This window comes from Ictalurus furcatus, chromosome 8, assembly GCF_023375685.1.
Source record: "Ictalurus furcatus strain D&B chromosome 8, Billie_1.0, whole genome shotgun sequence".
In the NCBI taxonomy this organism is placed as follows: Eukaryota; Metazoa; Chordata; class Actinopteri; order Siluriformes; family Ictaluridae; genus Ictalurus; species Ictalurus furcatus.
Genome location: NC_071262.1, coordinates 25790302 through 25812935, shown reverse-complemented (window position 1 = coordinate 25812935; position 22634 = coordinate 25790302). Strand labels below are relative to the sequence as shown.

The 22634-nt window shown below is 38.1% G+C and overlaps 1 protein-coding gene across 3 annotated transcripts in view; it reads left to right on the top strand.

Annotated features, from left to right (window-relative positions):
* The first annotated feature begins 10139 nt into the window (after window positions 1–10139).
* bbs7 (Bardet-Biedl syndrome 7) overlaps window positions 10140–22634 on the top strand; it is a 12965-nt gene continuing 470 nt past the window's right edge. Inside the window, exons 1-19 of one of the 3 annotated variants that reach the window (XM_053631762.1) lie at window positions 10142–10298; window positions 10635–10670; window positions 11382–11447; window positions 11777–11839; window positions 13191–13366; window positions 13963–14149; window positions 14789–14861; window positions 14968–15084; window positions 16039–16169; window positions 16264–16348; window positions 16522–16624; window positions 18478–18670; window positions 18777–18851; window positions 18996–19061; window positions 20600–20739; window positions 21768–21932; window positions 22042–22151; window positions 22238–22341; window positions 22440–22563. In XM_053631762.1, coding sequence (XP_053487737.1) covers window positions 10635–10670; window positions 11382–11447; window positions 11777–11839; window positions 13191–13366; window positions 13963–14149; window positions 14789–14861; window positions 14968–15084; window positions 16039–16169; window positions 16264–16348; window positions 16522–16624; window positions 18478–18670; window positions 18777–18851; window positions 18996–19061; window positions 20600–20739; window positions 21768–21932; window positions 22042–22151; window positions 22238–22341; window positions 22440–22563 — 2014 coding nt within the window. In that variant the 5' untranslated portion in view covers window positions 10142–10298. Of the gene's footprint in view, window positions 10671–11379; window positions 11448–11776; window positions 11840–12445; window positions 12701–13190; window positions 13367–13962; window positions 14150–14788; window positions 14862–14967; window positions 15085–16038; window positions 16170–16263; window positions 16349–16521; window positions 16625–18477; window positions 18671–18776; window positions 18852–18995; window positions 19062–20599; window positions 20740–21767; window positions 21933–22041; window positions 22152–22237; window positions 22342–22439; window positions 22564–22634 lie in introns of those variants that run through there. The other 2 variants (XM_053631761.1, XM_053631764.1) reach the window with 2 other exon arrangements.

The following is a 22634-nucleotide window of genomic DNA, read 5'->3' as shown; positions in this document are numbered from 1 at the left end:
TTTAAAACAGGACTTTCCTGGATTTTTATATCATTTCCTAACACCAATACGCTGTTAAACTTGTGGAGACCGAATCGGAAATGTCTCCAAATCCAAATGTCATTCTCATGTTTTCAGCTCTTTGTATTCCGCTCAGAATAATTACTGTTTGAAAGTAAACGGTGATTTCATCCTTATTTTTATTCATTCCCACCTTAGTACCCCATTGTCCTCAGTATTTATCATCACTTAAGTTGATATTTTATAATAAATATTACATTTGTATTGCTATAAATTCTAAAGTGATGGCCTGGGGTCAATGTTACACAACACTGATCGGAACAGCGAAGTTAAAGAAACATGTGACGTGACAAGCCAAGCATCTCTAATCTCTGTAGATTAAATGATTAGATTAAAGGAGTCCGATCTACTGTAATCCAGCCTTCCAGAGATCTATTACGTTTGTCCAGCACAGCTGAGAACCTCACTGAGAGCATCTCAAACTCCCAGAAGCCTTGTGTGCCCTGTCTCATCTGAAGTCGTTATTTATTCAGCTCCTGTTTGGATGCTACAATTAACTACAGAGTCAAATGAATGTTTTCAGGTTACTAAGGCTACTATTACTATCTCCAGGTCATTCTTAAACCAGATAGAAACTAATCCTAATCCTAAAATCATGATAACTGAAAACAAGCTTGTAAATGAGTTTGAAAAGATTGGCGCAAGAGTAATAATGTAGGGCAAAGTAGTAGATAATACACTCTTTAATCTAAAACCTTCAAGTGTTAAAACCTTCAAGTCCTCCCTCTGGGGGAACCCTTAAAGGTTTTATAAAGAACCCTGCAACTGAGTGATTCCCTGAACAGTTTCCAAGTAAAACCCCTTTTGGAAACTAAGAGACATTAATTATTCAAAGGATATTTGAAGAACTCCGTTATTCTGAGGGCTGTCCTATTTGTATCCTGGACACTTACATTATATTGAACTATTCTGGAAATAATGCAGATTGTATCACATTAAAATATTAAAATTGTGCAGGAACAAGTTTATGTCACATTCCTTATTTGACCCCCCTGCCCCCCCTCCCCCCACCCAGTGTGTTATTAAATATGATTATAACAACAATATAGCTTAATATCATGGAAACACCTTGAACTATTCTTATATTATATCTATCCCTATAACACTAACAGCACATCTGGCTTTCTTCAGTTAAGTGCAGTAGTATTGGTCATCTTTATTTTATTTTATTTTCTGCTTTTATCTTGTCATGGTCCCGGTCAGTGGTCTTCTGAAGTCCTCATCAAAGTCATCTTAATGAGATCATTCCACTTATTAACTTTACTGCTGTGGCACAGGCCTTTTCATTTACAATTGTAAAATATTTGGCTGTAATCATTTGAAGATATTTGAAACTATGTTGAATATATATTCTGTTGAGAAATTAATGATTAGAAAAATTCTCAAACATGCAGAGATATTTTAAAATATATATATATATATTTTTAAAAGTATTGATAAAGTCATATAGTCCTTATATCTTTCCTTCTCTTTGTTTCTTCGTTTTTTCAAGTCCATGCACTTGTTGCTCACAGATTGCTCTTACCATGTGTGATGATTCAGTGATGTCCGAGGTGTAAAATCTAAAAAAAATTAATAATAATAATAATAATAATAATAATAATAATAATAATCAATATCAATAGCTCATTTTAATAATAAAATATGCAAGTATTACATGCAAGATTGAATGTTTATTTCTTTATAAAATAAGCTGTTTTGTTTTTATGAACCTGCTACAGAAGAAGAGAACTTACCTGTTACTCTACCCTCTCACCTGTGCGCGAGTGCAGAGCTCTAAACGCTGCACTAGTTTTCATTGCAGCCCAAGCCACGCCCCCTGATGAGGTCAGACACAAACGTTTCATTCCAGTGACTGAAGCATTTTCATTCATTCCTCTCCACTAACAGCATTACACTTCAATTACTGTATATCCTGCTACAATTCATATATAATAACACATAAAGATGTGGAATCTATTTTTAAAGTATTATTTTTTAAATCTTAATTCATGAAGAATTTTATTACTTTTTTTAAAAAAAAACATTATTTAAATTATTTAAATTATTTTTCATCTGTTTATTTATTTTTTTTATCATTGTACCTAAACTATATGTATTTGAGTGCAGCATTTCAATTAAAAAAAGTAAACAAAATGAATAATTCATTATTCATGATCATCATCAATATAATCATTCATTATAAGCATTCATTGTACACGTCAAAAAAGGTGCTTTAAATTCATGAAAAATCATAAACAATAAAATAAATAATAAACAGTTATAAAGAGATACTGTGTGTGTGATACTGTGTGTGTGTGTGTACACTAGTAATTTAGTTTATTTTATTTACACACACACACACACACACACACACACACACACACACATATATATATATATATATATATATATATATATATATATATATACACACACACATACATACATACATACATACATACATACATGTACATACACACAGACAGTATTTCTTTATAATTATTATGTATGTGTGTAAAAAAAGTGATTAATAATAAACAATAACTATATGTAAAAAAAGAAGAAGAAAAAGTACAGCAAAATAAACCGTAAACCACATCGAATATCGCAGCAAGGCGAGCGGTGTGCGTGAGTAGTGAGTGTATCTGAGGACTGGATGAGACGACTGTCTGAAGCATTTCTTTGTGATGTACATCACACATCATTCTGATTAGCAGTGTGTAAAAACACAAAGCCCTAATTACCTGGAGCGCTACTGGCAGAATGGGAGTGATGTGAGAAGAGTGTTATCAGATTACCTGAGCGCTCTGTACGACCCAGATCTGCAGCGGGCCAATGCGGTCCCAGCCTATCCAATAAGCATCTTACACACACACACACACACACACACACACACAAACACACACACAGGAAGCATTATAGCATGCATATGAAGATTAATTGCAGCTTGTCTATGAGGATATGATTTTCCACCTCGTAGAATAGTCGAGACACTTTAATCATGTGAGTTTGTCATTTGATCAACTTCAGGTGGGAATTATAATCACTCTGAAATGTTGCTGGATCCAGAGCCTACATTACAGTAATGAAGAAGAATTCCATTTCAGTTGTAATGGTGTCATCTCTAAATGATCGTTTAAAGATCTGACATCTTCGTGTATTGAAGTGAAAGGTAGAAACATTACAGTATATACAGTATGGGACACTGAGATTTTCCAAAACTGTTCAGCTGTGGTCTTCTTCTTTTTCTTCTTCTTTTTTTTCCAGCAAAAGAAAAAAAAGTTGCAAGCAAAACACGAAAAAATACGCCAATCATTCCAGCTAATTATGCTTTAAAAGTGAAAACTAAAAAAGACAAGTACAATGATTGTCACTCTCCAGGGTCGCTTTATATTCCAGCTATAACCTGGAAGCTGCCTACATCATTATTCTCTGCAGTATCTCTCTGACTGCTCTGATTACACTAACAATCAATTATCAGTAGTAATTTAATTATCAGTAGTAATTTAAATAGCAGCTGAATGCAGTTCAGATGGCATTAAACAAAGTGGTACAATTGTGACATATAATAAATAGTAATAGCAATGATGTATAGTAATAACAATAGTTAAACAAATAATAATAATCATCCATCCATCCATTTTCCATTCCGCTTATCCTAGGGTCGTGGGATAAGCGGAATGGAACTAGGAGCCTATCCTAGGAGCCTATCCTAGGGAACTCGGGGGACAATCTAGACAGGGTGCCTACTCACTGCAGAGCATAATCACACACATTCATACACTACGGATGATTTGGAAATGACAATCAGCCTACAGTGCATGTCTTTGGACTGGGGGAGGAAACCGGAGTACACAGAGGAAACCCCTGAAGCACAGAGAGAACATGAAAGCTCCGCATATGCAGGCTGGAGGCGGGATTCGAATCCCCAACCCCGGAGGTGCGAGGCAAACGTGCTAAGTACTAAGCCACCCTGCACCCAATAATAATGATTAATTATTATTAATAATATATTTAATAAATATTAATATCTAAAACAGCAGTAACAACAACAACAACAACAACAACAACAAGAATATAAGAACCAAGTAAGGTTCCTGAACACCCCTGAAGATCATAATTCAGATTCACTGCTGGCTCCAGTCACCAGTAAGATTTATTATATGTAGAGCATTAGCAAGTAAATGGATGGAGAAATTTATTTGGAGTTATTGACTGGAGGCAGTATTGATTCTATTTGCTGAGTGAGATCAGTTTAGACCAAGGGTGGGAAATCTTATCCGGAAAGGGCCGGTGTGGGTGCAGGTTTTCATTCCAACCAAGCAGAAGCCACACCTGAGTCTATTGAAAGCCAAGATCAACTGATTAAACAGGTGGAATCAGGTGTGGCTCCTGCTTGGTTGGAATGAAAACCTGCAGCCACACCGGTCCTTTCCGGAAAAGATTGCCCACCCCTGGTTTAGACCATAATATGTGTTTTAGTGTATTATGTATAATATTGTATTATATATATATATATATATATATATATATATATATATATATATATATATATATATATATATGCATATGTATAATATTGTGTTTTAGTGTTTTGTGAATTGTATTTGCATGTTGTACTTGCAAAGTGACCTTGGGTATCATGAAAGGCACTTTAAAAAAAAAAAAAGAAATGTATTATTATTATTAAACGAAAGAAAAGGTTTTTTTTTTTAATGCTAGCAAAAATATAGAATTTGACTTTCAGATGTCCAGTAGAGAGACTTTTATTTTTTTGCTTTGTTTTGTTTTGTTTTGTTTTGTTTTTGTATCTACAGTCATTTATATAAAAGGAATTGTGTGAATGGGTACTAATACTTTGGTTTAGTTTGGTTACTAAAATTCATACAATGAAAATGTATTCAGCTATATGGGACATTGCATTTTTTCCCCAAAGGCTTATAGATTTATAAGCTCACTGTAGATTATTCTTCTGCGTGTCATCAGCAATGAGGCGTTTCTTCCTGGGTAGAAGCTGTTCGTGCATCGGCTCTTTCAGGTCATGATGAGCTCTCATCAGTGATACTAGAGACTGTATTTGAACAGATTATGGCCTGAATGAAAAGGATAGCTCAGGCTTTGCTCATGTTTGTGCTGTGTTGTTGGGATGTTTACTTCAGAGATCCGGTGATTTTTATCTAGTTTTATTCAAAGAGCTTGAAATGCTGAGATGCTCTGCTCATCTTTTGTACACTTTTCTGGCTACAACCATCATAATGTTGAAGGTTGTAATTTGATTGGCTCTCTGCACTTCCGTGTTTTCAGCGGGAACATTTTTAAACACGACAACACAATGAGCAATTCGGAGGAATGTGTAGTCAGTGGACTCAAAAAAGTTCACCCTTTTGTACTCGACAAACATGATGATGTTGCGTGTTTGCCAACAGGCTACAAGTTTCTGTGAAAGTGCCTGATTTGCTAAATTTCCCCTTGGGGACCAATGAAGTGCTCTCTATCTCAATCTCTGCCTCTATTTCTATTCTTGGCCATGTTTATTGACAAAATGTACCACACCATAAAATGTAATTGCAATGGAAACAATGACAAGGCCTCCACTTTCTCCAAACGGACTCCTTGGGCTAATACTACCGTTTACCCTATGTTCACACTAACAAGCAACATGCAACCATTCACTTTCTTTCTCTGTATGTGCACGACACAAAGTGACATTTGAATTAAGATTTTCTCCGCATACTATACAACTCTGATATGACACTGTAAAGCAACAAATCCAAACTATTGGCTTGAATGATTCCTCGGATCAATTCTATGGTGTGCGGTCTGAGGTTTCTTCACTTCCTCACTTACAAATTTAAAGAGCGCCTATTCTGTTTATTTCAAATATTACCTTTTCATGCAGTGTGCTATAGAGCTGTTTGTTAATGTAAAAAGTCTGCAAAGTTTCAAAGATCAAAGTGGACAACAAATGGAGTTATTGATTCCCAGAAGAAGGAACCGATTCTGAACAGCTGAAATGAGTCGTTAGTGATTCCAGATTTACTTCTTGTACTAATCTACGTAGGTTTGTAACAAAAAGCCCCACCTCTAGTCTTCATTTTTTTCAGACGGAGCTGAAACTCGTTATGGTACTGGGCGTTTCCTTTTCGACACATGGTGACAGCAGTAGACCAATCACAACAGACTGGGACATCTGACCAATCAGAGCAGAGTATGCTCTCTGAAAGGAGGAGTTTAGAATGAATCCTTTAGGACGAATCATTTAACGAGTCGTTTTTGACACTGAGGTAAAAAGGCATTGCTGCAGTTTAAATTATGAGCACGTTAAAGTGTTTTTTGACCTCGGATGCATGTAAATCTATTGTATGACACCTTTAAAACAAAATTAGGTGCGTTTTAAAACCATAATAGGTGCACTATAAGTCCTAAATGCAATACATTCCTATTTACAGCTTGAAATTGGAAGAAACCGTTGTTTCATCTTATTCTGTCCTATACGACATTTCATCAAATGTATATAGAGACATTAGGAAGAAAATGTGGGCAGTAGTGGCTCAATGGTTAAGGCTCTGGGTAGAAGATCAGTAGTTCAAGCCCCAGCACTACCAAGCTGCCACTGTTGGGCCCTTGAGCAAGGCCCTTAACCCTCTCTGCTCCATGAGTGCTCTATGGATCATGTCTGACCCTGCACCCTGACCCCCAACTTCCTAACAAGCTGGGATATGTGAAAAATGAGTTTCACTATGCTGTAATGTATATGTGATAAATAAAGGCCGCTTCTTTTTCTTCTTCTTCTTCTAAATATAAAGTTTTGAAGCAGAGATTGTTGGCGCCCCCTGCTGACTGTACATAGCTAGTACAGTTAGCTTGTTTTGTTTATCTGCCAAGCAAAACTAATAAGAAGCCTCGCACATGACATGTAAAACAATTTAAAATACATTTTAAACAAGTGGTGTGTATAAATCACACTGGGCTGTAGGATATACATTACGGTTACTACCATTTCTCCATGGAACTGGAAAAAACACCCACAATCGAAAACAGTAGCGGTTACTACACACCAAAAAGAGACAAAAGAGACAGAGCTGACCTAGTAAGAAGTGGAGCTAATTTCTGGCCCAGAAAAAAAAAAACCGCAGAAACCTGAAACGTACAAATTAGCCAGGGCCGTTTCACAGTAATCATAACGAGAAATTATATGGTTAGTGAAGGCCTAGAAACATTCCTAAGCATTACAGACTTCACCTTTAAACAATATTTGAGTTTATTCCTTCCATTTGTCTTCATTTAATCCAGCACATCAGTTTTTGGGTCAGCAATCTCCTTTTTCTGGGATCTCCTGAGCGCTTTAGTTTTATTCAAACCATATCTCATTCCTCGACTGTGAAATACTCAGACACACACTTCCACAGAGCCATACCTTCAGGCGTACGGAAAGCAGACCTGTATAATTCATCAGAATTCGAAAGCTCAAGTCCTTACGGAAATCTATTTTGATGATTAATGAAATATTGACTTTTTGTGTGAATTTGAGTAGTATCTGGCCTGCAAATGATTTATTTTTTGGAACATGATGTGGAAAGAAGAGTCAAAGCAGTTTAGCACATCATAGACTTTATAGAAATACATAATGGCAAAAAAAAGGGTTCACGTTTGACAGTGAACAGGCGAGACAGTGAGGTACGGTTAACTGAAAATTGGAGTCCTCTTCCAGGAACATCTGCCCTGGGAAGGAATGACATTCTGGCGTCTTTGATTTAATTAGACATGAAAAAAAAACAATCATGTCTAGAAACCTTGTTGCTGTAGGCTTTCAGATCTGGACTGTTGCAGATGCAGTATGAAAGAGCCATAGAGTGTAATAGCCACCAATGTAATATAAATACAGTGTTTTACATTAGACTGCATATAGACATTCAATTGAAGACCTGTAGATGAAGCATTTATAAACAATAATAGTAGAATTATCCATTTGTGGGAATAAACCTGGTCTAAGAATGCTAAGAAGTCTAAGATTTTACCTTTATGGGTCTATGTTAAAGTGATAAGCTACAGGTAAACTGTATACTGCAGAATATATAAAAGAATGCACATGTATCAACATAAAGTCAGCATGCCTTTTCTTATTCAAATAAACAGAGTTTTGACTTCTGTTGCTGTAGTTCAGAGAAATCTCAGTCCACTGCGTCATTCCACTCAGAGTAGTGGTTTCAGAAATAGTTTCAGCCAGAACAACAATAAAAATCCCCATTTTCCAACAGTGTTTTCATTCTCAGAACCTGGTGCTCCTGCAGTTCCCAAAGTGCGGCTCCCTGAAAGAGCGGCCGGACTGCATGGCCCCGCATCCCACAGAGTTCCTCAGCTGCTTCAGCACCATCCACAGCAGGAGTCCCATCAGAAGAAGAAGGAGGGTAAGAAGTCCAAGATATATGCATATATTCCAGCCCCATCCCACCGCAAGCGGCATAGACGTGGAGGAAACCAGGAACCGTCTCGGGGCAGGCATCAGTTTCCACAGATCTCAAATGCGACAACCGTTGACCTTCATGGGCTTTCCGTGAGACATAGTTAGGCATCAAACATTCCAGGTCCTCAGATCTGGTGTGTCAGTGTGTCAGTCCATCTGGTATGAATTTCTCCTTGAGAGTATTTTTCTGACTTTGTATGCTTCAGCAGACATGTCTGGCATCTGCTGTGCTGCTGGCAGAATGAGACTTGTGCTGCTTTTCCAAAAGCACCCTCTGCTGTTCCCTCCCACCGTGGATGGAGGACAGTCACCCTCCCTGATTTCTCAGCAGGTAAAAACATACACACATCCACCAACCCACCCCCACACACACACATTCATTACAAGCAGATCAGGTCTCAACTTGTATGAGGGATAAATAAATTACAAAGCAGACGTTTACACTGTTATGGGGTTGTGGACATCAATCAGAAGGTCCATCTGTTTTCATGTGATGATCAGGACTGACTAAACGTTTTCGGCATCATCAAGACAAGATGAAGGCTTTATAGACCAGCTTTGTGCATTAATGTTTTTTTATAACAGCCCTTTTAAATGCCTCAATTAATAATACATATCCTTGTTTATTTATAATATATTTATAGATAATATATTAAATATATATCTATATTTTTTATATTGTATTTATTTTTATATATTTACTTGTAAGTGTATATATTTATATATAAATAACTAATAAAATATCCTTATTGGCTAATCTGGACTCAATATCTCAACGTCTGCGCACAATCATTCATATTATAATTTTTTATAATTTCATGAGAACATAACCCACATATAAATGGCCCTAATAATAATAATAATAATAATAATAATAATAATAATAATAATAATAATATTATAACTAGTACTTTTATTTGAAGCTTCTTCTTGTTTTCCTGCCTTAAAATAAAAATGCACGTCCTTATTTGTTAATAAATATATATTTATATATTATATCTATATATTTCTATTCTATGTATATATTTATAAATAACTAATAAAATATCTTTATTTGCTAATGGACTGAACATATGCACATAATTATTCATAATATAATTTGATTTCAGTTTCATGAGAACATAACCTATGTATAAAGGATCCTATTGAAATTAATCAATTAATTAATTATTACTATTATTATTATTAGTAGTAGTAGTAGTAGTAGTAGTAGTAGTAGTAGTAACCATAATAATAATAATAATAATAATAATAATAATAATAATAATAATAATAATAATACAACTCATACTTTAAGCTTGTTATTGTTTTTCTGCCTTATATTAAAATTGCATTTTAATAAATATACATGTTTATATATTATACTTTTTTATATCCTATGTATATAACTAATAATATATATTTATTAGCTAATGAACTCATCTCTGCATAATCATTCACAAATGATCCTATTTCACTTTCATGAGCGGTGCATAACCAGACTTTAACATTTCAGGTTGAATCCGAAAATGGCTGTCTCTTATATACATAGTGCACTAAGTAGGGTTCCAGGCGCCATTATTTAATCGAACACATAGTTCACTTATCTAGAGACTCATGAGTTATTTTGGAATGGAACCCTGTCTCCCTGGCAACCGTGGATGTGTCAGGGCAGGGAATATCAAACATGGCGGACTAGCATTAAGTAAAACGTTAGTTAGCTCGGAAAGCCAGTTATTGGTCTGTTTATGAAGCTTGAACTCGCTTTAGCGGATTGTGGAGTTTGTTATACGGATGTAGAAGTGCATTCTGGGTATCAGGATTTCTCTGGAGTTATTTTAGAAACATAAAACAGAGGAATATGTGTGACTGTGTACCGTAGCTGGGCAATATTAGCTAACCTAGCAGTGTCGTGATCCGAGACCCGAGTAACGTTAATCCGCGAGTTCCAGTTAATCCAGTCAGAGTTGTGATGATCTGGCTGACTGTTTTACTCCCGCAAATGATACAGATATATAACTGAAACATTCCTGTATATTATATTATATTATATTATATTATATTATATTATATTAGAGGCATGAATAATCCTAAAACTGTTGTGAAGCTAAAATAATAAATCTGCTGTGATCTCTTCACAACTGAGAAGATGGAGCTCAATTTAAAACACGTCGATTACCTGCAGGTAGGAGTGTTCTCATACAGCTACACTTTTATTATTATTATTATTATTATTATTATTATGCCACAAGGTTACAGTGATGCATGTATTTTGCTCTAACTCTACCCAATTTGTCCTTAGATTTCATGCTTTTGCAAGCCATAATAATAATAATAATAATAATAATAATAAATTCTAAACTGATTATGATTTAAGCCAAGACACTTCAGGTTAATATTGTTTATTAGTATATTAGTGTGTGTGTGTGTGTGTATATATATATATATATATATATATATATATATATATATATATATATAATCTGTCAGTTGATTTGCTCGTATTTTTTATTAGGACCTCTTTTTTTTATACAAATGAGCTTTAGTCGAATAAAATATTATATATCATATCTATATTAAATATAAAATTGCACACTAAGCGAAACCAAAAAGCTGGTCTTCGGATGATGTTATAATGCATCATAGCACTTATTTCACTGTGATTGAGCCAAGTGGGCGGAGCTTAAATCTTTCATCTTTCAAAGTTGCTAAGTCAAATAACGAGTGGACAAAAACAGTTAAATAAAAACTGTGCTATTTAGTTTTGATCACTGCAGTTTAAGAGAACTTGTTATTGATGCAGTTTATCGAAAGAAAAAAACATGACCAAAATGGCTGTTTCTGCCTATAGCGTCTTGCCTTAATAGAACTTATTTTGCTCTCTTTCTTTTCCAAGGTTGGAGTGACGTCTCCGAAAACGATGAAACTTTTACCTGCGGTGGGTCGTAAAGCAACACAGAAGGTGATTTCACAAAAAAACAACTGCGAATAAAGATTTAGTGAAATAGTCATTTTGTGTTTCCTATTTCATGTCCATTCAACTTCATGCATACTGAGTACACGAAACTGCTCCAGTTCTATACGCTGTGATAGACAAGGAATCGGGTTTCAACATGACAGCATAAACCAGGTTTCAGTGACGTGCAACAACACACCCAATCTCGAGATGTGACATTATTCTGCAGCAGAAGGGTCTGCACCAGTATCTGGATGATTCACCTGACTGTCTCATCTCAAACTCTTAAATCGACCTGTATTATTAATAACATCATGGTTCGATTTTCTGTTTAGGTTGCTGTTGCAGATCATGATGGTGTGGTCAACTGTTTCGGGATGAAAAAGGGAGAGGCAGTTGTGAGTATTCAAGTTGTCATTAATTTTTTGTCATACAATTTTAAATACATTTTAAGTACGATATGTAGTCAGGAAGTGACTTCTTGGCAAACAGCTAATAGGTAAGGGTCTAGGCAAGCTGATAGGTCTTGCTTAGTTAAAGATGCAACTGTTACCTGAATTGTGTCGTGGCTTGGTAGATTTCTACTACATATTATAGTGTACTGTACAGACGCGTCATGTGACGTCATCACAACGCACATTCAGTCAAAGCCCTTTTCGATTCACGTGCGTCGAACACGAGTACAGCTAAAAAATCTCATTTACCAACAAACATCACTGCGAAAGACAAATGAGTGCAATTGCAATTTCGCCGATTCAATTCAAGTAGATTTCTGCAAAGAAAAAAAATAACTCCTCAAATACATTGCCAAATGTGCTTGGCCCCAACGATCACAAAAAACTCTGTAAGGATGGACTATATAGGTCTGAAAACAATATGATTCTCTGCATGAATCTCAGCCAGAAGTGAAGTTGTGCCATTTTAAAACCTGGTTACCCCAAGACAATTGCATTTAAAGGTAAGATTAGTCTTTTTTTTCTTTCTTTCTCTTGTCTCAAGATTAGGTCTCTAACAGTTAGCTGGGTTTGACATTTGAATGACTCCCACCCATGTTCACGAAGCTCCACTCCCCAAGATCTTAGGTGGTGCATGGAGTGTTTATAAAATGACTGACAGGAGGCCTATCCAAACACAAGCAAGCATTCTGGACCAGAATTCAGTTTTCCAAATGGGTTTTCTCAGCGATTTAATACACTTTTGATAGGTCACGTATCTACATACCTTCATTATTCTACATATCTTCCAGGTTATTTGTACAAGTAAGAATTTTTTTTTTTAAATCGACTATTGCACCTTTAAATTCTACTGAAATACACTGTGCCTACCTTTACATTTATAACCTAATCTACTTCTGGAAAAACAACTCTCCTGCCAAATTTGAAAGGATTATAAGTGTTCAATAGGAGATAGTCAATAGTCTCATCACCTGAGGTAAAAAATAAATAACTAATCACTCATGGTGTTTAAACACAAACCTGACCGCCATCTCTTCACTCCACTGATCTCTCTTCATGCTAACATCAGCGTGGAGATAATCGCTGATTCATTCTCACTTCTGTCCTGTGGTCTGAATTTCTTGTGATTAATGTCTTTTTCGTTTGAAACTTTTTAAAACTTCGTCCACTGTCATCTTTAAAGATTAATAGATAAAAACAAAACACACATTATTTGTGCCATGTTTTCATAAACGGATACCTTTTTGTTTGTTTGTTTGTTTGTTTGTTTGTTTGTTTGTTTGTTTGCATCCAGCCTGTATTCAGAAGTCTCCCAGGACAGAAGATCTCCAGACTGGAGCTGGGAGGTGCATTAGGAACACCACAGGAGAAGATCTTTGTGTGCTCAGGTTCTGAGGTTAGGGGTTACACCAAAAAGGGCAAACAGTTCCTTTCTTTTGAGGCCAATCTGACCGAGAACATCAACGCCATGTGAGTTATTATTTCATTTCCATTATACACACACTACCGGTCAAAAGTTTGTGGACACTCGACGGAAATGTTTCTCATGATGTTAAAAAGCTTTTGATGTGAAGGTGTGCGATTAAATGTTTGAAATCGTTGTCGTAGACAAAAATATAATTGCGGCGACGTATTCGTTTCTTTCATTGGAAAACTAACATTTTATTTACAAAAAAATCTTTGTTTAAACGGACAACTCGGAGCGAAATATCCTGAAAAGCAGGCGATAAGAGTCCAGCGTCGGTGTGAACTCCTTTAATACTGTTTAAAAAACATCTCGGGGAAATTCCTCAAGAAATCGGGTGAGAAAACGCCAAGAATAAATTTTTTATCACTACATAATTCCCGTAGTTCCATTTGTGTTACTCCAGAGTTTTGATGACTTTATTATTATTCTAAAATGTGAGTGGAAAAAATAAATATAAAGAATGAGCGTGTTTAAACTTTTGACCGGTAGTATGTATATATAATCGGTTATTATTATTTATTTATTTATTTTTTACATCGTTATATTATTTATACGCTCATGTCAGACACGGGTATCACGATTTGAATGTTGTTGGCAGGCGTGTCTCTGGGGCAGACCTTTTTGTGTGTGCCAGCTACATTTACAACCACTACTGTGACTGCAAAGACCAGAACTATTTTCTGTCAGGGGACAAGATCAACGACATGGTGTGCTTACCAGTTGAGACGGTGGGACGTACGGTGCCCGTTCTGGCGTGCCAGGACAGAGTACTGCGCATATTACAGGTAATGTCAATATTAAATGCATAATGAATAAAACATGATAGGAGTCAGTTAGAATCATGGTAGAAAGTTCCTATGAAAATGTCTTTTTTAATCATTTTTGAATTCTGGTAAAAAAGAACAACCTCTGCTTCAACATGTTAAGTTCAAACCTCATTAAATGCTTTCATACCGTAGTGCTGTTGAATTCTCAGATCAGGTTGTTGATTAGTTTTCTATAACAGCAGCTCTGAGAGTAGTTTCTACTGCAAGGTTTATATTAATGCACTTGTTATATTTTATACCTTAACGTTTCTTCTTTACTAACAGCTTGTTCACAGGGACTTGTAGAACGCACACTTCATATAAACAGATGTTAAACCCGTGCGTAATTATTGATATGGTAAGGCTTTCTGTGACAAGACATTTATTTTGCTATCCAGTGTCAGTGCTTTGTAACAGGCAGATGTGATAGGGAAGTCTTCAGGACGGAGAGCTTTGCAGTTTCCGGGTTCATGACAAGAGAATAAAGATCGCGCCACGCCTTCGTTGATTATTTTCCTATATAACCAGACACCCGTCGCGTTTTATTCCTTACATGGAAATAGGATTAGTAATACCCTTACTTTACTCTAATTCGCTCTGTATTGTGATTTGTGTAAGGGTTCAGAGCTGCTGTATGATTTTGAGATTTCCGGCCAACCGTCTGTTCTGGAGCTTCACAACAGAGATGGAGGTGAGAGAACCTGATGAAAAGTCGAAACATGAGGGTGTAATATTTAGGGATTCTAAATATAAGTTGTTGGGGTTTTTTTAAATTCTGATATGTCTTTGACGTTCAGGTAAGGATGGGGAGGAAGTGCTTTACGGAACGGCTGATGGGAAACTGGGTCTAGTGCAGTTAACCCGTTCAGCTCCTGTCCCTAAGTGGGAGCTGGACAACGAGAAGAAGAAAGGAGGTGAGGAACAATGTCTGTGAGCAATAGTAGAAACTTTGTACTATTCTGTATATGTAACCTTATTTCCTAATTTGTGATGCTTTAATTGAATTTCTTAGAAATGCAAAAAATGGAAAATATCTGTTTGTATTGAGAAGTGCTATTATTAAGAATTAAGATAGTTAATAGAGTGTATATGTATGTATATATACATATATATATATATACATATATCACGTCATTATACAATAACTTGGATACGTTTTGTTACAAAATGTATGATTAGACACTATGTATTTAATTCAGTATATTCCATTCCTTTCACATATACACTACTGCTCAAAAGTTTAGATACACTCATTTTTTATTTTTTTATTTTTCTTTATTATTTTAGAATAATAATAAAGTCATCAAAACTCTGGAGTAACACAAATGGAACTATGGGAATTATGTTGTGATAAAAAATCCAAAATAAATCAAAATAATTTAGTATTCTAGCTTCTTCAAAGTAGACGCCCTTTTTGCCTAGAATTTCCAGAAATGTATTCTTGGCGTTTTCTCACCCGATTTCTTGAGGAATTTCCCTGAGATGCTTTTTAAACAGTATTAAAGGAGTTCACACCGACGCTGGACTCTTATCGGCTGCTTTTCGGAATATTTTGCTCCGAGTCGTCCGTTTAAACAACAAAAAATTTTGTAAATAAAATGTTTGTTCTCTAATGAAAGAAATGAATATGTCGGCACAATTATATTTTTGTCTATGACACCGATTTCAAACATTTAATCACACACAATCAGATCAGTAGGTTTTTAGGATCATGAGAAACATTTCAGTCGAGTGTCCGCAAACTTTTGACCGGTAGTGTACACTTTCAAAATTAGGCATCGTTCAGTGAAGAACAAAAAAAATAAAGATGGAAATGTCACTGAAAGTCTTTAAAGCATCTTTTTTGTGTATCTTATTGTTTGCTCAAGGCGTGCTTTGCATCGATACATTCGACTTCCTGGGTGACGGCGTAAAAGACATCCTGGTTGGGAGGGATGATGGGACGGTCGAGATCTACGGACTGGACAACTCCAACGAACCCACGTTGCGTTTTGAAAACGTACGTGGAAACCAGTTCAAATTTACAGGATTTACGTGTGTGTGTGTGTGTGCGTGTGTGTTTTCATCAGTCTGTGTATTTTCGTGTTTACAAGGTGTTGACTGAAAGTGTTGCATCGATCCAGGGAGGGTGTGTAGGAAAGGAGTCATATGATGAGGTTGTCACGACAACATACACAGGTGAGCTGCGACTTCTTCTTTCAGTCTGTGTTCAGATTTCTTTTCCTGTGCCGTTTTCTGTGCCACATCGTAAAAGAATTCTTAGGTTGTGAGTTAAGATCAGTTGGCAGTGTTTGAAATGTTCTAATGTAATGATTTTTAAAAACAACTTATTCTCAATGTGGCATGTGCAGGTTGGGTATCAGGTCTCACAACAGAGCCTCAGCAGATGGAGGCAGGACCAGGGGACGAGGTGAAGATGAGCCGAGAGACCCAGGCCAAGGTGGCCGCTCTCAGGTATTCTACATACACTGGAACTACAGCGCCATCTTCAGCATCAACACACAGTATTAAAGGAACATTCTTGCGTAATTACTGCGGACCTTTACGGAGAAAAGAGCAGAAAACCCGTTTACCTGAATCTCACTTATAATAAAAATCTATGTAGGATAGTATCACAAATTCAAATGACAGGTCTACAGGAAAAGAGACATGAGAAGCTCATGTAGGTTTATCCTTTTACCTTTTTAAGGGATTCTGCAATAATGATTCTGCTTTAAAGGATCCGAGATTAACGGCTCTGTTCACCTGATGTAATCTTTAGAGGGCTTGATTATCAGATGATTAATTAGACTAGGGATGTTTGGGGGAAAGTGTGGGGGAAATCTTAAATCTTTGCAGGATCTTAAATCTTTGCTTATCTTTTATCATGACACACTAAAATACACTTGGATAAACCTTTCAAAGTTCCACCTTCCACCTATGGAGAAGCTTCTGTCTTGGAAGAGTCATGAGTAGAGATTATCAGTATTATCACAGTATTGTTAAAATGTGCTCAAAATGTACAGAAGGTACTGATACACACACTGAAATCATTTAAACAGGTTTTATATTTGATTATAAAGTGATGGATGGTTGTCACTAGGCTTGCTGCGATAGTCGGTGTTCCCGGTGTTACACGGTGTTCGACCACACACTGATTACATCACTTGCCCACTGTGGCACTGCCCCTACTGATGTTTTATTATTTTTTTTATAGTAATAAAAATCATTTAGTTCAGTTAGAGAACACGGCGGAAGGCAGTGACGCTCGGGAGAATTTCCAACCCAAATCCGAAGTGTGGTCATATTTTTGGATTTTTATGAAAATGCTGAGGGAAACTTAATAGAAGATGGTAATACTGTCTGCGGAGCTCGCCAGGAGAATGGTGCTGTGAAAGGGGGCTTTGACGCTCCGTTTGCACTTTTCCCTCCTTTCGCCCTCGCTTTTAAATCACTTATGAATGGCCGTGCGCATTTCACGTTCGCTTTCGAATTAGCAGTAATTTGGGGGACAATTGCATTAATGATGGGTTCTTTATTATTCTTAATGAAAAACACAACAACAAAACAGTACAATGAAAACTCGCTTATATTAAACCAAATCTTCCGCCATCGTCCTGTAAGTCGGCTCGCCTCGCTCTCCCCGTCAGTCCGCAAGCCTCGCTCTCCCCGTCAGTCCGCAAGCCTCGCTCTCCCCGTCAGTCCGCAAGCCTCGCTCTCCCCGTCACTCGGCTCGCCTCACTCTTCCCGTCAGTCCGCTCGCCTCGCCCTCCCCGTCAGTCCGCTCGCCTCGTTCTTCCCGTCAGTCGGCTCGCCTCACTCTCCCCGTCAGTCGGCTCGCCTCGCTCACCCCGTCAATCGGCTGGCCTCGCTCTCCCCGTCACTCGGCTGGCCTCGTTCTTCCCGTCAGTCCACTCGCCTCGCTCTCCCCGTCAGCCCGCTCGCCTCGCTCTCCCCGTCAGCCCGCTCGCCTCGCTCTTCCCGTCAGCCCGCTCGCCTCGCTCTTCCCGTCAGCCCGCTCGCCTCGCTCTTCCCGTCAGCCCGCTCGCCTCGCTCTTCCCGTCAGTCCGCTCGCCTCACTCTCATCATGTGATAAATGAACTCTGACTCCTGCTGAGTCGTGCTGCGACTCTGACTCACGCTGAATTGAGCAGACGCGTTCGGTTTTTAATTGTAGCGTCCGTTCTCACACTCAAAAAAGGAGCGTGTGGACAGAATTTACCACGATTTTTACAAATCACGATAATAATAACATCTTCATCTCTAGTCATGAGGATGTTATTAGGCTCAGCTCTATGCTCATGTCGTGCGTGCGTGCTTGCTTGCAGGGCCGAGCTGGAGCAGCTGCAAGTGAAGGTGATGCAGGGACGGGAGAAATACCAGCAGAGCTCTCAGTCCAGTACAGCTGTGTCCGCCGTGCCGGTCTTCAGCATCAATGACAGGTTCACTCTGTGCCAAGAGGATGCTAGTTACAGCCTCACGCTGGAGGTGCAGACTGCCATCGATAACCTTCTGCTACAGGTCAGACCACATGGCAGACTCACAGGAGCGCTAGTCAACAAATCTGACCATATCTTTTATTGTATTAGTGCAATGTTTTCAATGTTTGGCTTTTATTTTTGCACAGAGTGATGTTCCTATAGACCTGCTTGATGTGGATAAGAATTCAGCTGTGGTTAGTTTCAGCGAATGTGATTCGGAGGTAACACATTAATGTTTCCAGTTATTCATGCTCCTTAAATCAAGTTATTATATTATATTATATTATATTACATTATATTAACTTGTATCCTAATAGTGTTTTACTCTAGAGATTGCCTTTTTGTCTGCATACTTTCTTTTCTAGCCAAATGGGAATTTCCTCCTCGCCACATACAGATGCCAGGCTAACACCACAAGGCTGGAATTGAAGGTACGTAATAACAGTTAACACTCTTGAAAAGCGATTCTTGGTTTTTAAAAGGTCTGGGACGATTCTATAAGTTGTCAGACTTGGCGTAGAAAAGTAACTAAGAGATACACGTGCTTAAAACAGCCAATGAATGTACACTCACTGTCCACTTTAAATAGGAACACCCGTACACCTGCTCATTTATACAGTTATCCAATCAGCCAATCATGTACCAGAAGCACAATGCACAACGTCATGCAGAAACAACATCAAACATCAGAATGGGGAAAAATGCGATCTTGGATGTTGACGTGGTTATCGGTGCCAGAAGAGCACATCCGAAACAGCTGATCTCCTGGGATTTTCACACACAACAGTCTCTAGAGTTTACACACAATGGTCCGAAAAACACAAAACATCCTGTCTCTTGTTGAACGAAATCAGAGGAGAATGATCAGACTGGTTTGAGCTGACAGGAAGTGCATAGTCACTCAAATAATCAGTCTTTCCAGCCATGGTGAGCAGAAAAGCATCGCAGAATGCATAACACATCGAACCTTGAGGTGGATGGGCTACAACAGCAGAAGACCACATCAGGTTCCACTCCTGTCAGCCAAGAGCAAGAAACCGAGGATATCATGGGCACAGAGTCGTCCAAACCGGACAGTTGAAGACTGGAAAAGGTCCAGGTGATATTCTGCTCACCACGGTTATAACAAGTGATTATATGAGTTATTATACACTTCCTGGCAGCTTGAACCAATCTCTCCGTTTTCCTCTGAGCTTTCTTATCAACAAGGCGTTTCTACCCACAGAACTGTCACTCACTCAATTTTTTTTGTTTTTCGCACCATTCTGTGTAAACTCCAGAGACTGTTGTGTGTGTGTGTGTGTGTGTGTGTGTGTGTGTGTGTGTGTGTGTGTGTGAGAAAATCCCAGGAGAACAGCAGTTGAAATACTCTTTTAATACATTTTCTGCAGGAACGAGGGCATTTACAACACAGGCGATAACATGAATTAACTTGTTTCATGGACGATTCTGCAGATTCTGTCTAAATGTAATCGCGTATAGATGGTTATTTGGAGACGGTTTACAATGCAGACATTCAGTGAGTGATTAAAAAAAAGCCTCTTTCTATGTGTTTGAAATGTCACCATGCTTTCCACCCACTAAGGGCAGGAACAGTATCCTAGGTACCACAGGGCACAACTGGGATTTAAACCAGAATCCCAGCAGTAGAATGGACTATTTGAGTGCTTAGCATGGGATTACATCATTGCATGACGGGATCACGTAAGAAGGGTTACATCACCTGGTAGTCTGCTGCTAAACAGAGAATCAGTCCTAGTGATGTTTGTCATTTTTGTACACATTGAGCGGGGGGGGGGGGGGGTGTATAATCCTTTCAGATTCATCATGTCCTTCGTACCGCTTTGGCTTTTAGCGCATGTTTTCAAGTAGTGTGGCATAGAAAGTATAGAAACAAGTCAATAATTAGGGTAAACATTTTTCCTTTCATTGTTCCAATCATACTAACTATCCTTTACACTCTTTGCAGGTGAGGTCAATTGAGGGTCAGTATGGTACACTTCAGGCCTACGTAACCCCACGGCTGCAGCCTAAAACCTGCCAGGTACGTCAGTACCAGATCAAACCACTCTCGCTCCACCAGAGGACCCACGCCATCGATCACAGCAGGTGAGACCTATGGAGCACAGAAATCAATCCCATGCCTTAGATTAGATTTGAACACCTGAACCCTGGCACACAGGTAGGCTGTAACAGTGATGCAGGAAGTCCGTTAGTATTTAATTTATTTTTTTTTAACTGGAGAAAATCACATTAAAATCGTGTTATGCACACCTAGTCATGGATTATCTCACTTATACCATGATCACGTGCCAGCACAGAAAAGTCAAAGCTGTCGTTGATGTTTGCGGCGCAAAATTTGACCGAAAGAATAAAAACAACAGTTAACTGTCGTTAGTTATTTTATATACGGGTCGTTAGATCTAGAATTCTGCCTAAATATAAAGTAGTGCATTAATATTACATTTATTGTAGTGAATTATAATAAATAGTTATTAGAGAGAGAGAGCGATTGTGTGTGTGTGAATTACCTGCATCTGTGCCGAGTGTCTACTAATAATGAAGCTGTGAGTTTAACTGTATGTCACTATGGTTACAATCGTTTAATAGCAGCTCATTCGATGAAATCAGTGATTAAACTGACTGTGCATTATCCGATTTTAACACAAACCTTCCAGCCAATCAGAATCGAGTATTCGGACAGACCGTGTTATAAAAGAAAATAATCAATAACGAGGGTGGTGCGACGCAGGTGTAACGCCACATCCTGAAGTGTTTCGTTCCTCTTATACAACAATTTGTCTACAATTCTTTTATCCGTTAACGAATGTCGTACATTTTATGGATTTATAGTTTAATGTTGTGGAACCCCAGCGAAACAAGTTCGTTTGTGTTATCGCGTACGTTATCCAACGTTCCCATGAGGGAAAATGTTTCAGCTTCGCCTCTGAGCGTTGCAAAGCGCCGACACTGGAGACTCGTTCCGAAAACGCTAAATAAACGTCTGATCGAGGAAATGTCTGCGTATTTTTACATGTGTCGCTCTGCATGGGCAATCCGTGATCGTTCTAAGGTTTGGTTACGGCTGCTGTTTTGAACATGGAGGTATCTTGCATCTCCCTGGGTTTTGTGTACAGGCCTATGAACACCTTGAGGCTGGTGGGGCAGTTCAGCTTTGCAGAGATCCACTCATGGGTCATGTTCTGTCTGCCCGAGGTGCCTGAGAAAACCCCAGCAGGAGAAAACATCACCTTCTACTTTCAGAACACTTTCCTGGGAACGCAGCTTGAGGCGAGCTACTGGTGAGGCAAACTTCTCAATGAAAAACATGCATCAGTGGTACTGTAGTAAGTACAGAGGTTGACGTTATTCATTTTAATGATGTTTTTGCTTGGTTGGGTTTTTTTTCAGCAAAGGTGAAGGGAACTTTAAATCCGATAACATTTCAACCATATCCATCCTCAAGGATGTTCTCTCGAAGGAGGCGACCAAGCGCAAAATCAATCTGAACATTTCTTATGGTGAGTTTACATGTGTAGAAACTCCAAATCGCTGTTTCACCCGTCAACGCTGTTTTCATGCCTGTTTTAATTTTTTGGCTTTTTAGACGTGAACGAGGATTCTGTGAGCCATACACTGACAATGATTCATCCTAAGCTTGAATATCAGCTCTTGTTGGCCAAAAAGGTTCAGCTTATTGATGCTTTGAAGGTAAACTCTGCTGTGAGGATCTCGAACTGAACATTGTGGCTAACTTGATGTACAGTCTTTTATTTGTGTGTGTGTGTGTGTGTGTGCGTCTGCTATAGGAGTTGCAAGTGCACGAAGGAAACGCAGATTTTCTGATTCCAGAGTATCGCAATATACTCGACGAGTCTGCTCGTCTGTTAGAAGAGTACAAAAAACAACCAGCTCACCTGGAGAGGTTATACGGTAAGCAGCTTTTACATGAAATGCGCTCTTCCTCTATTATAAACATCAATTGTGTGATAAATATCAATATC